Source organism: Copadichromis virginalis, linkage group LG14 (genome assembly GCF_057382275.1).
Source record: "Copadichromis virginalis isolate Kocher_CV1m ecotype Utaka linkage group LG14, C_Virginalis_male_GT1.1, whole genome shotgun sequence".
NCBI lineage: Eukaryota > Metazoa > Chordata > Actinopteri > Cichliformes > Cichlidae > Copadichromis > Copadichromis virginalis.
In genome coordinates, this window is record NC_140631.1 from 41,637,771 (window position 1) to 41,652,428 (window position 14,658).

The window sequence follows — 14,658 nt, forward strand, 5'->3', positions numbered from 1 at the left end:
CCTTCTTTTAAACACAAACACTGCTCTGAAAGACGAGTGTAGCCACCGCCACCACAAAAGCACCCAAACATGAGCAGAAAGGGCCGAGAGCGGGGCTGCCGGTGGCTGTTGTGTCTCTAAACCAAACACTGAGTGTCTGAACAGCAGCCAAGCCTGAAGGGGCAACCGGCGAGCCAACAACGCCAGTCCTCATGGCAACCGTAGTAGTAGTAGCAGCGAAAGAAAGAAAATCGAGCTATTCAGAGAATGCACAACAACGTTTAATGTGTTACTCCACTGTGTGTCTAACACTGGAGGTGGGTGGAGTTTGGTGATACGTAACAGCTGGTGTGAGAGGACGCGTGGCTGCAGCGTTCAAAGAACACAAACGTGCAGACTTTAAAAATGGAGCAGCGACTGAACGACATCTACGAACGCCACAAGGAGGATGATGTCATCATCACAGACTGTATATAAAAGATGGATGAAACTTCCTGGTCGGAAATGTAGAGCAAACGTCTGAAACCTGCAGTCACGACAGAGTCACCATAAAACAGCTTCCCCACCTCACAGAGTGTCATTTACAAAAAGAAGACAGGACTCAAGGGACGAAGGAGCAGAGAAAGGATGGAAGGAAGGAAGGAAAGAAAAAGACAAAAAGAAACAAGGAAACGAAGGAAGGAAGGTTTTGAAAGCATTACTCAAAATATATATTTAGAAGAACATTTAGAAAGAAGTTTTTCTTTGAAACATTTTTAAAACTGGTTTAAAAATCAGAGATTTGTGTAAATATTTGTTAGGAGTTCATCAGCCTTCAGTGTCGGTCCTCAGAAGGGCAGACAGATATGTGTGTGTGTCTGTGTGTGTGAGTGTGTGTCTGTGTGTGTGTTCACACTGTAGCGATGGACACAGGCCAGAGCGTCCCCAATGAGCACGCACAGACCAGGGAAGAGCCCACCAATCAGAGCGCTGCTGCCACAGTTTTGCTGTCGCGGGGGGCCGCTGGCATCAATCAGGTCCTCAGGTACCTGCCAATAAAACACACACACACACACACACACACACACACACACACACTGTTTACTTGTTGTTTACCTCCTTCACTCTGCAGCAGCCAATTAGGGTTCAAAGAGAGACTCAAAAAGTTGCATCACTTAGAGGGTCAGTGAACCCAAGTTAATCAAATCAAAGCTTTTGTGCTTCAAAGAATCATTTTATGTAAAAAACACAAACTCAGTGAACTTCAGATAAAAAAAACCCACGATTTTAGCAGCTTCATAATCAGAGCAGACGGCGAAGACACCGAGAGACAGAAGTACAGCACACTCACCTGGAGACAGCGAGGGTCTGCACCTGAGACACACTGCAGGGATTCAGCTCACACTGAGCATCAAAGTTTCATTCAACACAAACCAGAAAGTTTTTACATCTATGTTTCTTCTTCAGGGATCTTTTGTTTTTTTAATTAACACAACAATTAAACAAAAAACCTTGACAAAAACAACACAAACCAAACATAACAATGTGCACAAAGGATGTAAAATTACAAAAGCATGTCAAAACTTTCAATGCAGTTATTAAAATGTGATGAAAAAACAACAAAATCACGATCAGAACAAACAAAAAGAAATCAAAAGCCACAAACTGATGTAAAATTGCACAACAATAAATACATAAAGGTCCTTTATTGTAAATGTCATAAATGTCACTTCAGGTCAGAACATGATGTGAGATGACAAACAGTTGGCCAAAAAGATGCAACATGTGGACACAAAATAACAAAATGACCTCAAAGAGCGATGAAATTCCCCAAGACAAAAGTGAAATGGACACAAAGTCACGTGAAATTACCTCCAAAAACTGTCCAAAAACAGATGTAATTACACACACGAAAAGACCGTAAAATGATGTGAAATCACAAAACTTTAAAGGATGACCAGAAGTGACAAAAGCAGAAGCAAAAGCGCCAAAATGACGTCAAATAATATAAAATTAGAGAAAAAAGACAGAAGATGCTATGAAACAACCGAGAGACATAAAAGCTGCTTTAATATACCTCCACCTTGTGGCCACAGGAGGAACTACAGCTGTGGGGTGACGGGTTAACACTGGAGGAGCCTTTTACACTAAAGTGTTTCCTCCTTCTGACTGACCACAGTTTTTGTTTCACCTCAGCCTCTGCCGGGTTGGAAACACGCACAGAGTCAGAATGTCAGCTTCAGTGTGCACAAACTGACACAAAATACCCACAAACACAAACAAACACACAAAACAACCAAAAGCAGCATCAAAATCGCCACAAAGTGGTTTAAAATATCTGCAAACACATAGAAAATGGTCCAAAGGGCAGAAAATGAAAACAAACTGATGCAGCATCAGCCAATCAAATCCCACAGAGACATAAAAGAACCAAAAACATCACAAAGAGACAAAAAATTATAATTAACAGTTGAGAAATCACAAAAAACAACCACAAAATGAACCATCTTACATCATTTAATCCTCACTGTGCACTAAGGGCTCCACAATGATGTAGAAAGCAAAGATAAACGACAGATGACAATAAAAGTAATTCACAGCATCTTCTTCAGTCCTGAAGGACACGATGAACGACCCCGAGCGCCTCCTCTGGCGCCACCTGGAGGACAGGCACACACTTGAGGTACTGCTTCTTCACCAGCTGCTTCTCATCACGCTTGTCACCCCGCGTGTGTCAGTGAGCCGTGTGATTGGCTCATTAGTCGGTATAAAAACAAAGGCAAGCAGCCAGCCAATCAGCACAAAGAAAACAGACCTCTGCTGCTTTCCCAGCATGCCTTGGGAGCGTGGTGGTCCGGCGAGTTGGAGCTGAACAGGAAGATCAAAACCTAAAATAATAAACGGGACACAAATTAAATTAAAGATTTAAAGTTAAACACCAACAGCTTGGTGAGTCCGAAGGATCAGAGCCGATATTCTGATATATGAGCCGATGTTGTCTTTCAGGCACATTAATCATAGTCAGAATTATTAGTGAGTTGTCATTAAGGCCGTAAGGAAGCGTGAACACTGTGTAAATAAGAGAGAGTTTATGTGTGGGCTCTGTGGGGAGCTGTAACCATCCGCTTGGTGGTTTCGTCCCTTTAGTCGCAGCCGTGTTGCTGTCGGTGAGACCGAGAGCAGCTGATGGCTTTCGCAGGTCTGCTGTGTGGGACGGGTCGAGTCCAGGTCACAACCGCAAAGTCATGACTGGAACACTTTCAACGGGAGTGTGAGGGAGCTCCAGCAGGTCAGAGATACTGGAAACTGGGAACACCACCCCCACCCCACCACACCCGCCCACCGGCTGTGTGTTAAATTAATTTGTTCTTTTCCACCAGCTCGTCCCTGCAGCTGTCGTTGCCACAGACGCACAAAACAAGCGCTCCTCTGTCTGCTGAGACGTCACTGTGTTTGTTTCCGTCTGTTGGCCGCATCAGGTAACAAAGGGCCGTCCGAGGAGACATGCACGGTCGTTAGCAGGAATCAAACCTGAGACCTGTCGTCCGTCAAACAGCAACAAACCTCTGTCAGCGGATCAGATTCTCGGCTTGCCTGGCCTCAGACAAACTTCCCCACCAGCCTCGTGTTTATTTTAAGTTTTTTCTCACGAGTGCAGGTTAACATCGCCGCAGCTGCTACTGTGCACTTTACTTTATTTTTTTACTTTTATTTTCATGGCTTCTGTGCTTCAAAAAGAAGTCCAGCTGTATAAAAATAACTCACTGCTCACTTGATCATTAAAGGTGGACATAGCCACGCCCCCTAGTTATCAAACTTAATACACAGCGAGACCGTGGCTGTTTTTGTACCAGGCCGTAAACGTGATTATTCCTGCTGTAAAGTTTTAATGAGGACAGACTCACTGCCGGAGCCTCAAGTGGACATTAGAGGAACTGCAGCTTTTGACACGCCTGCGTTGTCCCTTGCTTCAACATCAGCGTGACTTTTATTTTGAAACTTCCTTTCAATCAAGACTGGACTCAGTTATTCAGAGGTGCCTGTAACTTCTTTATTGCAATAATGTGAACAATGTTTTCTTCTTTGCAAACAGAGACAGTATAAAAGATGCCAAAGTGAAGCTAACACAAAGGTGCCTTCTTTTAACAGCCAGCAGGGGGCGACTCATCTGGTTAAACAGGCTTGCTGTATAAAAACGACCCTCGCTCTGCGAACACAGGAAAGTCTCTCTGAGAGCTCTCGTACCGAAACCTTCAGACGACAGAAAAACTTTGGTCCAAACTCTAAACACTGCAGTACTACTAGAGACTACGAGATACATGTGCGTGTATTTTAACTCATGTTAACTCTTATTTCCATTCATATGGATTCATGATGTCTGCACCGCTCCGAGAGATGCTTCACATTGCATCGTTCACCTGTACATTAACAAAGGCCTTCTGTTCTATTCATTTTGTGAATTTTGCTCATTTTAAGATTATCCGGGTTTGTTCACTGGCTAAGCACTGTTTTGTTTTTGGACTGCTGTTTGAGACACGTCTGCTGAGCTCTTCAGCTTTTGAAACTTAGACTTGTTTTTGTACTTGAACTTTTGTGTTTCCCAGCTCTGTGCCGAGTCCTCCCGTCTTTAGCCCAAGCTTGGTAAATATCCTGCAACCTTCAGCTGTTATTCAGGCACCGGTGGCTGCTCTCACTTCCCTCCATAAAAAAGCAGAGCTGAGTCTGTGCTTCGCCAACTGTCCCCTTAAAGGAGATTAGAGTTCTCGGAGCGGAAAAGAAAGTGTTGCTCATTTGTCTCCCTGCAGGATTTTCTGTCCCGTCGGTCCGCCGTCCTGCTGACTCTGCGGTAACGGCGTAAAGCTCCAGCTGATGATTCATGGATCGGATGACTCAGATCTTGTGAGTGAAGCTTCTCTGGGCCAAATCAAGCCGGTAGGATTCCCCCTGGATATTCCCTGCCGTCCTCGGTCTCACGCCTCCGGCTTTCCTGGATCTCACTGTTTACTCAGTCAGCTCTCACAGTGAAAGCTGAGCCGCGGCTCTGTGTGGATCTGCTCTGAAGGTTATCGGGAGGTCTGAAGGTAGTCAGACACCAAAACAAAGACACACAAAACTCTCATCACAGGAGTTTACCAATCCAGGAGCTGCTCTTAGCTACACCACCACATCAGCAGTCGAAACACTTAAACCTGCAAAGGTTCATCAGACATGTGACCATGGGCCTGTTCTGCTTCTCCTTGTTTCCTGTTATAAACATCTCCTGCTCATGTTCCACATGGCCAAAGTTTCTAATAAAGAGCTCAGACGGCTGTAAACAGTCAGTTTATCGCTGATGTCATATAGAGGTCACATCCCTAATATGGCCGGTGGGCACTGAAGCTCCACCCACCAAGCTTTTAGTTTATGAGGGGCATCCAATCAGAAGAGCATTACCTTAAAGACGAGCTAAAACTGCTCATTTGAGACAGAGGATGAACTGAGAGGACTGGTATATGATTCTATAAAGTAATGATTATTTTGATTTGTGAATCATACAAAGCTACTCATACAAAGCAGTAATTGAGTGTAAGAAACGTTGTTGTGGGCTTTGATGGTTTTGGTCAGTGGTTGTTGATCAATGGTCATGAGAATTTGCATAATTAAGATTAAGGAACTGACCTCAGCCCATTGTTCCTCCAGTGGGCTGGTTTCAGTCATTATGCAAATGTTCTGTTTATGAGATTGAAACCTGCGGTCAGCTGAGACTGAAGAAGTCACTTGGATGAGTGACAAAACGTTTCTCCCACAAAACGCTACGTCCAGATGAACAGAATCAACTTTTTGGAGGTCCTTGTGTTGTTCAGCATCCATCTTCTACCTTTAAGACTCCACATGGCTGAGTTATTTTAAAAAAAAAACACAATAAGTGTGTGTTTACTCAGGTAATTTCTGCTGTAAAGTTTGAACATTTTAAATATTTTTTACATGGGTGTGTATGGGGACGGACTCTAGTGGACATTGTCAGGCTGCTGCTTTGATGGACAGATTTCAACAGCTGATTGTGAACAAACGAAAGAGCTTCAGAGCCGCTGCAGGCTCTGAAGCTTTGATGCGGCGTCACCATCGCGAGTCAGGCTTTGAATACGTCAGCTGACCTGATTTGCTAATAACCTTTTTAATTACATTTGTGACAACTGAATTCTTGGCATGATGCTGCTTTGCCCAGGCGTTTCGTCAGCCATGTTGGCTCCACAAGCCCGCTCCCTGACCTTTGCTGCAGGTAACTGTGTTGTCTCTGTTGCCAGGGTGACATTACTGATGAACAGTCCAAAAAGGGCAAACAATGACTCACCTGAAGCGTCACTTATTTCTCACCTTTAAATGTTCCTGTTAGTTTAACCGCTCCTGATTCCTGTTCAGCCAAGTGAATCAGCTGACAGCGCCTAACTGTTTCCACGTAACGTACAAGAACAGCAGCTCAACCGACAATAAGTTATATGAGCATTCAAATAACCAGCACTCGGACATCACACCACAAAATCAGTAAAATAACTGCGACACAGATCCACTGTGATGGAGTCACACTTGAAACACTCCAAGAAATGCTAGCTAACTTTAGCGTAGAAATAGAGTTGGATGCTAAAGGCCTTTTCAGGCATGTAGCAAACATGTTTAGACAAACTTGAGCATGCCAGGTTTGTTTAGACAGTAAAGTAGCTTCTTGTATTTAGGTAGGCAAAGTGTGTAGTTTAGACAGGGGTTGTGTCTTATTAGTGGGCGATAAAAAAATCACACAAACAATGAAGCTAGCAGTTAGCACAGCGTATGCTACTGCCTGTGTTAAAGGGCCATAACACCACTAAACACCAGACGCTGTTCTCCCAGCACAACACAGACTCCAAGACAAACTGCACATGAGGACAGAAACTAAATCTCTCACAGGCTTAGACGGAAACAGAAAACATTAAGGTTAGTCGGCTAGCCTGGCTAACCGTAACGTCATTGCTAGAAAATCATAGTTAACTTTTGTTTTAACTGGCTCATAACACAATTTTGTGACTATTTGTTTTTCATTCAATAATTTAAAGAAAATAAAATTGGTTACAGCGTCTGCTCGTTCAGATCCAGTTTGGTATTGGACCTGGTTTGACTTCACAGAACCGCCACAGAAGATGGGACTCTGTGCAGTCCTGTGGAAAACTAAGAACACCTTCACTGCTTCTATAGGAATTAAAACCACCTCGGGTGGATTTAGGTGTGATAACACAATTCCACAATCTTCCCACCAGTGGTCTCAGCAAAGTCACCCTACCAAACCCAAAAGCTCCATCTCGTACTATACAGGTCTCAGTTAGCATGTTAAAGGTTAAAGTTCATGACGGCACGGTTAGAGATAGAGCCTCTTTTGTAATGCCTCTTTTGTAAATCCATAAAGCACAAAACCAACATTTCAGGCACCTCACAGTCCCTAAGTGGACCATGAACTCCTCTGTATACCAGTGTGAGCCTGTCTGTCCCACAGCTAAAGCTCTGACCATGAACAGGACAATGATCCAAGCACAGCAACAGATCTCCAACAGAACGGCTGAAAAAGAAAAGCGCTGCAGAGCTCAGAGAGCTATGCATGGATAAATGCTGCACATGTCAATGAACTGAAGCAACACTGTGAAGACGAGTGGACCAGAAGTCCTCAACCATAATGCAACAGACACATAGAGCCACACTTTACTTTTATTTCAGGTTATTGGTGCTTAAGCAGGTTCTGTGGGCTCAGTTATTCACAGCACTGCAGACTTACAGGCTCCTGTATTTAGACTTGTGTGTGCTGCTGAAAGGGCAACAGGAAGAAAAAAACGAGTGCTAAGATGACATCACCTCGAGCAGAGAAGGCCGTGGACTAATTAAAGGGTGATTGGTTGGGGGATGGTGGGCTTATTATTAGCATATTAGCTGGAGTGTCATTACCGTTATTAACCCAGGTGTGTTTTCTCAATGACCAAATTCTCCATCCCGAACGGACGGATGGGTGGAACGGAGGTCGTACGATCCCGAGAGGATAAGTGGGAGAGAGCCCTGTCGCCATAGCAACAGAAACACAAAGAAGATGGGGATCAACTTCGAGTTCACGGCAGGACAGAAAAACATGTCGCCGTATGACCTCATCCTAACTTTGACACGATACTCCTGTCACGAAACTGCACGCCAGCAGAGGAATGTGATTGGCTCTACTTCTGCAGCCACTTCCTGTCCAAGATGGCTTCTCTTTATTATTAATACTGTAAACATAACTGCATCAGTCAGTGTGGCAGCAGCTTGTTTCTGTTACTCATCAAAGAGTCTGACAGAAGTTTGGGTTTTGTTGTTTTTTGTATCACTTTGTGTTTCTTTGTTGTTATTTGTGATGCAAAAGAACTACAAATTGTTTGGTTTCAAAACTATTTGTATCTTTTTTTCTTATTTTTGCATCTCTGTTGTTACTTTTTATTGTTATTTAGTAACTATTCATGTCTTTGACGTTTGTTGTCATTTTCTCTTTGTTTGCATCTTTGTGCTCATTTTGTTGTTGCCTTGCTACATCTTTTGACTTCGCTTTGTGTGTCTTGGTGGGAGTTTTGTCTCTTTTTGCCATTGTTTTGCAGCAGTGGTTAACTTTATGCACAGTTTCATTGGCGGCCCATTCTCGTGTTTGCTTTCTGTTTCTTGCACTTCCAAAGTCTGTCTCGGTGAACCTGCAGACCCACTCAGGTTGCAGACATTTAATGTTTCTCTGGGAGAGATCTGATGTCTCGTGTGGAGTGCGATCGGAGCACACGGATGGTGCAGTTGGAGAACAGAGACGAGTCTGAATGTGTTTATTTTAAAAACTGACCTTCAGGAGGAAACTGAGAGCGGGGAGGACGGAGGGAGGCGTGATTGCTCCCAGGAGCTTTCATTAACAGGTAATGGACCTAATGATGACATCTTACACACATGATGGTGGAAAAGAAGAACAGGAAGTGATGCCACTGGAGCAGAGGCTGCTGATTGGATAGGAGATTCTCAGGCAGCTGCAATAAAACTTGATGTGTGAAGCCAGAAGAAGACACAGAAACAGAGCGAGGCAACGCAGCAGAGATCAGCTCCACACTGAAGGTACAAACATGCATGTGTGTGTGTGTGAGAGAGAGACACAGGTGTGCACAGGTGCAAATTAATGCCACTTCCCAACATTTTCTATTTAAATTTAAATTCCTTTCAGAGTTGAAGTTTTCTGCTCGCAGTTTTCTGTGTGTGAGTTGTTTGCTGCTTCTTTTTGTCATCTTTGATTCTTTCTGCCAACTTTCTGTGAAACTGAAAACCTTGTGTGTGCATGATCTCATTTATGATTTCTGGCTAAGAAAACAGAGACTTGGACAGGTGAACATGAATGAAATATGTCTTTAAATCTTCACACGAGCAGCGTTTAGCACTGAAAATAAGACCTGGAGATGAACGAGAACTCTCTTCTCAGAGGAAGTCTAAAAAATGTGATGCTGATGTTCAGTCTGCTGCTGGGCTGCAAGCAGATTTTTGTGAATGGAAGGATTTGCAGTGTAAGAGTGTGTGTGTGTGTGTTTGTCCTCACACGTGCATGAATGAGAGAGCTGCAGCTCCTCAGCATCAGCAGCAGGTGTGAACAGGAGCGTGCACAAACCTTTGTGCATCGTCAGGAATGTATGTGAGTGACGCAACACGACAACAAGTGTTTGTTTCTGCGTGTCTGCTTGCAGGGGACACTGTGTGTGAGTGTGTGTACAGGAGTGTCAGTGAGTGTGCATGTGACGGTCAAAAAGGCGTTTATTTGCAGGGATGGAAAATGCTAAAATTAGCCGATGTTGCTGGACAATACACTTACAGCCATCAGCCAAGCTAAAAGTGCCCCCCTCCTCATGTGTGTGTATTTAAAACCATTGTTGTGAGGACGCTTCGGTTCCTCTGAGAGGTCAGACCTGGTTTGGGGGGCCTGAAACTGTCAGACTGAGCTCTTTCTGCTGATGTCACAGAGCCGTCATTAACGTCTTTGTGAAAAACCACACTCTGTAAACAAAAGATGGACATGTGCCCATGACATCACTCACGCTCAAATGTGGAGGAGAATGTTTCGATCACGTTAACGCTGCAGCTGAGCTGGTTTTAAATAAATAAATAAAAAAAAAATGTATTTATATAGCACCTTTCAAGACAGAATCACAAAGTGCTGCACATAAGATTACAAGTCATAAAAAGATTTAAAAAGAGAAAATAAAACAGGCAAAAAATTAACCAAAAGCAGTTTTAGAAAGGTGAGTTTTGAGTTGCTTTTTAAAAACAGCGACTGAGTCCACAGTTCTTAATGTTTGGGGGAGAGGTCCACAGTCTGGGGGCCACAGTGGCAAAAGCTCTGTCACCCTGAGTCCTCCTCTTAGTATTTTTAAAGCAAGTAAGCCCTGATCAGATGACCTCAAAGACCTGCTGGGGACATCGGGCTGTAGCAGATCAAAGATGTAGGCAGGTGCCAGTCCGTGCACAGCTCTGTAGGTCAAGACCAGGATCTTAAAATTGACTCTAAACAGGAAGCCAGTGTAACTGAGATAACAACGGTGTCACATATGAGTACTTGCAGGATTTTGTCAAAAGCCTCGCTGCAGCGTTTTGCACAACCTGCAGACGATCCAGAGAACCTTTGCTTAGACACATAAACAGCAAATTACAATAATCCAAGCATGACGACATAAATGCATGTATAGCAATCTCCAGTTCAGAGCGAGATAAAATCGGCCTCAGCTTAGCCACATTTCTTAAATGATAAAAACAAGACCGAACCAGAGATTTCAACACCTAAATTCCTGATAGAGGATTTAACATAAAGTGAGAGAGGACCAAGGGCTTTCACTATCTGCGATAGAAACCTATCAGGGGCGCATACGAGGACTTCGGTTTTCCCCACGTTGAGTTGGAGGAAATTTGCAGCCATCCAACGTTTGATCAAATCTAAGCAATCATTCAGACGCTGAAGCTTAGATAAATCCTGGGGCTTAAAAGAAACATACAACTGAATATCATCAGCATAACAGTGATAAGAAATGTCCTCAGAAGAGCCCATTATATGCCGGAGGGGGAGAAGATATATTAAAAACAATAAAGGCCCCAAAACTGACCCTTGAGGGACACCATAAGTAAGGGAGGTAGAGGATGACCTAAAATCGGAGACCGCCACAGAAAAGGATCGGTGATAGAATAGAATAGAATAGAATTCAACTTTATTGTCATTGCACATGCACAGGTACAGGGCAACGAAATGCAGTTTGCATCCATCCAGAAGTGCTTTAGTGATATAGATATATTACAATATATATTAGTAATAATATAGATATGTGAGTATATTACAGAAATGGGTCTATTATGGTATGTTATAATGTACACGGTATGAAGTATGTTGTGAATATTCTATAACTATAAGTATGTACAGGTTGTAGTGAGTACAAGCTATGTACAGGATATAAATATGAAAACTATACAGAAGATGGATGGAGATAAGAGGAGAACCACTCCAAGGCAGTTCCAGATACACCAACCCAATTTTTCAGCCTTTCAATGAGGATGTGATGGTCAGCTGTGTCGAAAGCTGATGTGAGGTCCAACATGAGTAGAACAGAGCACTTTCCTGCATCATTATTCATCAAGATATCGCTTGAGACCCTAAGAAGAGCTGTCTCCGTGGAGTGAAATCGACGAAAACCGGACTGAAACTTATCGTAAATGCCATGTTTATCAGGAGCTGCCATAAGTTGCTTAGCCACTCATTACATGCTTATGCAGAAGAGAAAAGGTAAAACTGTAAGTTAGATAGTAATGTAATTACTCTGTGTTTTTGAGGTCCTTTATGCCAGTTCATTGAAGCATTACGTTTACCTGACTGATCGTTTCAGATGCAGTTCTGCTTCTGTTTGCTGCTCCCCGGCCTCCTGTCCTTCACTCTGCTCAGCTGCAGCGTCGACGGCCTCAGAGTCCAACCGCAACCTGCTCGGGTCAGTGTGCGCACACACACACACACACACACACACACACACACACACACACACACACACACACACAAGCCCTCTCATTTGACTCCTAAAACCCATTTTCAGCAGCCCTGTACAAAAAGTCCTCACAGTGCTCTAATGTCCCCATAATGCATAAACGTCATCACAGTTCATAGTTCGCACTGATCCACTCACACGCGTGCATGTCTTTCTATCTTTGTGAGGACCAGACGTTCGTGTTTCACCAGTGGGAAAAGGACATTTACTTTCTTTCAAATACTTCCATTCTGTGCGCTTTAATGTAACCTGTGAGGAAGTACTTTTACATCATGTACTTCAGGTAAACTTTATAAGTACTTTTATTAGGCAGGATCCCGTCACACCATCACGAGAGCCAAAACAAGCAGCTCCTCCCTCGAGGGCTCGGTGCTGATATCAGATGGCGTGAGGCGGCGGGGAGGGAAAGCCGAAACGTTTTTCTGTTTAGTCTGGATGACACGAGATCTGTCGGAGTCATCTGAGGCAGCAGGCGGACAGGAAGTGAGACACCGCTCGCTGCCGGGGCCGTGGCGTGAGAGACAGGCTTCAGTGTGGAGGCGTAACATACAAAAACACAGTTCAGTGTTTTCCATACGGAGACTCCCTCATTGAAAATAAAGATGGAGGCGGCGTCGGAGGCTTTTCACAGCATCCCCTTGATTTACGTTTTTATCAGCAGACCAAAGTTCCCAGTAATCAGGAGGCATACGGGTTCACGTGTTAAAGGACAGGAAGTCCTTAAAACTGGACAGGAAGCACTGGATCAGACTCACACTCCTTTCCTTGGATATCATGTACAAAACCTTCAGCTCTAAGCCTTATCCCGGGTAATTTCACTCATCCTCTCATACTCTCCTCATTTTCAGTAGATAAACTTGTTACGCCTTTATCTGATCCAGCAGGTAGACCAGCCCATTTTGAGATTTCATGCAGCCCCTCAGTCCCGCCCTGTAGGTGTGAAGGTGGGGGAGGAGCTGACAGCAAAACTGCTCCAATCGGATCACCTGATGAGGATGGAAAATGATGTCATGGAGCCAAAGAGGAAGAGGAGCTTTCCCATCAACAACGTCCCGCTGGACCGCCTGTCCATCAGCTCCATGGAAACGAAGCAGCAAGGGTCAGACAAGCAGAGGTAGTCACCTGTGAGAATACCTGAGAACACCTGAGACGCAGGGATGAGTCTAACGCCTCCATGTTCTTCTGTCTGCAGTAAGGTGGTGGAGTCGCCACGGCGACGACTCAATCCACCGCCCATTGACAGAATCGGGATGGGTCGTCTGCCAAACGGCAGAGGGTAGGCCACATCCCCTCCGTCTGAAAGCCCACCCTCTCTCCACAGCGCTCTCACTGGACAGGTGCAGAACTGCATGTGACTCATTTTCATAAAAGTATCAGTAAAAACACTAAAATGGTCATTTATCTCTACAGATGCATGAAACCGCCAATCACCTGCTGAACCACGCCCACCCTCACTTCACCTGGACACGCCCACCTGACACCCTCACTTCACCTGGACAGCCCAACACAAAGCATGACTGTTCAATGATGGTGCGTTCAAATGCAGCTCCGTAAAGTCGGCACACATAGAGAGGAAGTGATTTCAACAACACCTGCGATTTGCTTCCATGGCAACTCGTTTTAACAAGCATTTTATTTACCTGTAAAACTTACAGGTAAATAAAACTTTTTTAAAATACTGAATTTAATCAAGGTGAAATCTGTAATGTGAGCAAATCTCGAATTAGCAGCACCAACAAATATCCTGACGTGTGAGATTAAATATACTTATTAGTTTCCACCAATGAGAAGCTTTGATTTCAGATTTATTAAGAAATAAATATGTTACAACTTCAAAATTTGTATTTGGATAAAATCAGAGCCTGATCTCAGAAAGATCAAATCATCAGAATCGAGCAACTTTGACTATAATAAGAATAATTTGGATGTTTTGAGTTTTTTCATTTATAAATTTTTTCATCTTTTTGATTCTTTGCATTTAATATATAATTAAAAAAATTAAAGGTTAGAGTTTGAACATTTTAACCTCATTAGGATTAGTGTTAGGAAACAATAATGCTGCAGTTTTCCGAGTGTCACCTGAATGCACCATCGCCGGCTCCTCCTGCTGTTGGGACCCTGACTGGAGGCGTTGTTGCCTCGACTGCCCTCGCAATCGTCCAACACCAATCGAGTTTCGTCCTCGCACGTTTGTCTCGGAGTTGTGCCGCAGGACTGTTTCCACAGCAACGGCACATTTCTACTGCGACCGTAAACAGTGGACAAAGCTACTGTTACGTCATCTCAAAGTCATGAGATTAGCATTTTCATCATCAACACCTTAGTCGCAAAGCAGACTTCCTGTTCAATATGACCCAAGATGAGTGACTGAGTCCATCAGCAGCAAAGTGTTTACAGAGGTCAAGCTTCTACAGCACTGGAAGTCTTTTTGCAACTGCAGCAGTCGCCACCTGGTGGCTTTTTGATAGAATGCAGGTTTAACTCTCCTGGATTAGCTTTATTTTCCTCACCAGGAAACTATGTCCATGTTTTATACCATCTATGACGGTAACACATCTAAAGTTTGTAAACTTGAAATGAGAAAAAAATAAAATAATAGTCCAAAAACAGGTTTAAGCGTCCGAGTGGCGCTGCAGTGGAA

At 43.8% G+C, this 14,658-nt stretch overlaps 1 protein-coding gene and 1 long non-coding RNA gene across 4 annotated transcripts; one reads left to right on the forward strand and one right to left on the reverse strand.

Moving 5' to 3' along the window:
* Positions 1–1,623: 1,623 nt before the first annotated feature.
* LOC146694700 (uncharacterized) lies at positions 1,624–14,159 on the reverse strand. The gene is made up of 3 exons (XR_014914933.1): positions 14,097–14,159; positions 11,848–11,955; positions 1,624–2,846 (listed from the first exon to the last, which is right to left on the reverse strand). It is a non-coding gene; the product is annotated as an uncharacterized LOC146694700 (long non-coding RNA).
* Positions 8,498–14,100, forward strand: ostn (osteocrin). 3 transcript variants are annotated; one of them, XM_085430972.1, is made up of 5 exons: positions 8,498–9,069; positions 11,865–11,963; positions 12,899–13,131; positions 13,210–13,354; positions 13,428–14,100. In XM_085430972.1, the coding sequence occupies exons 2-4, from the start codon at positions 11,865–11,867 to the stop codon at positions 13,295–13,297; spliced, it is 420 nt and encodes a 139-aa protein (XP_085287098.1). In that variant the 5' UTR covers positions 8,498–9,069; the 3' UTR covers positions 13,298–13,354; positions 13,428–14,100. The 3 variants fall into 3 exon arrangements, with proteins under 3 accessions (XP_085287098.1, XP_085287099.1, XP_085287097.1); XM_085430973.1 differs by having other exon boundaries at positions 12,902–13,131; XM_085430971.1 differs by lacking the exons at positions 8,498–9,069; positions 11,865–11,963 and adding an exon at positions 12,620–12,793.
* Positions 14,160–14,658: the final 499 nt, after the last annotated feature.

Excerpts from the sequence above, each read along its gene's own strand:
- ostn (XM_085430971.1), top strand. The coding sequence starts at position 12,620 with ATGGAGGCGGCGTCGGAGGCTTTTCACAGCATCCCCTTGATTTACGTT. Across the intron at positions 12,794-12,898 it reads CTCCTTTCCTTGGATATCAT|CAGGTAGACCAGCCCATTTT; the intron begins GTACAAAACCTT and ends TATCTGATCCAG. Across the intron at positions 13,132-13,209 it reads CAAGGGTCAGACAAGCAGAG|TAAGGTGGTGGAGTCGCCAC; the intron begins GTAGTCACCTGT and ends TTCTGTCTGCAG.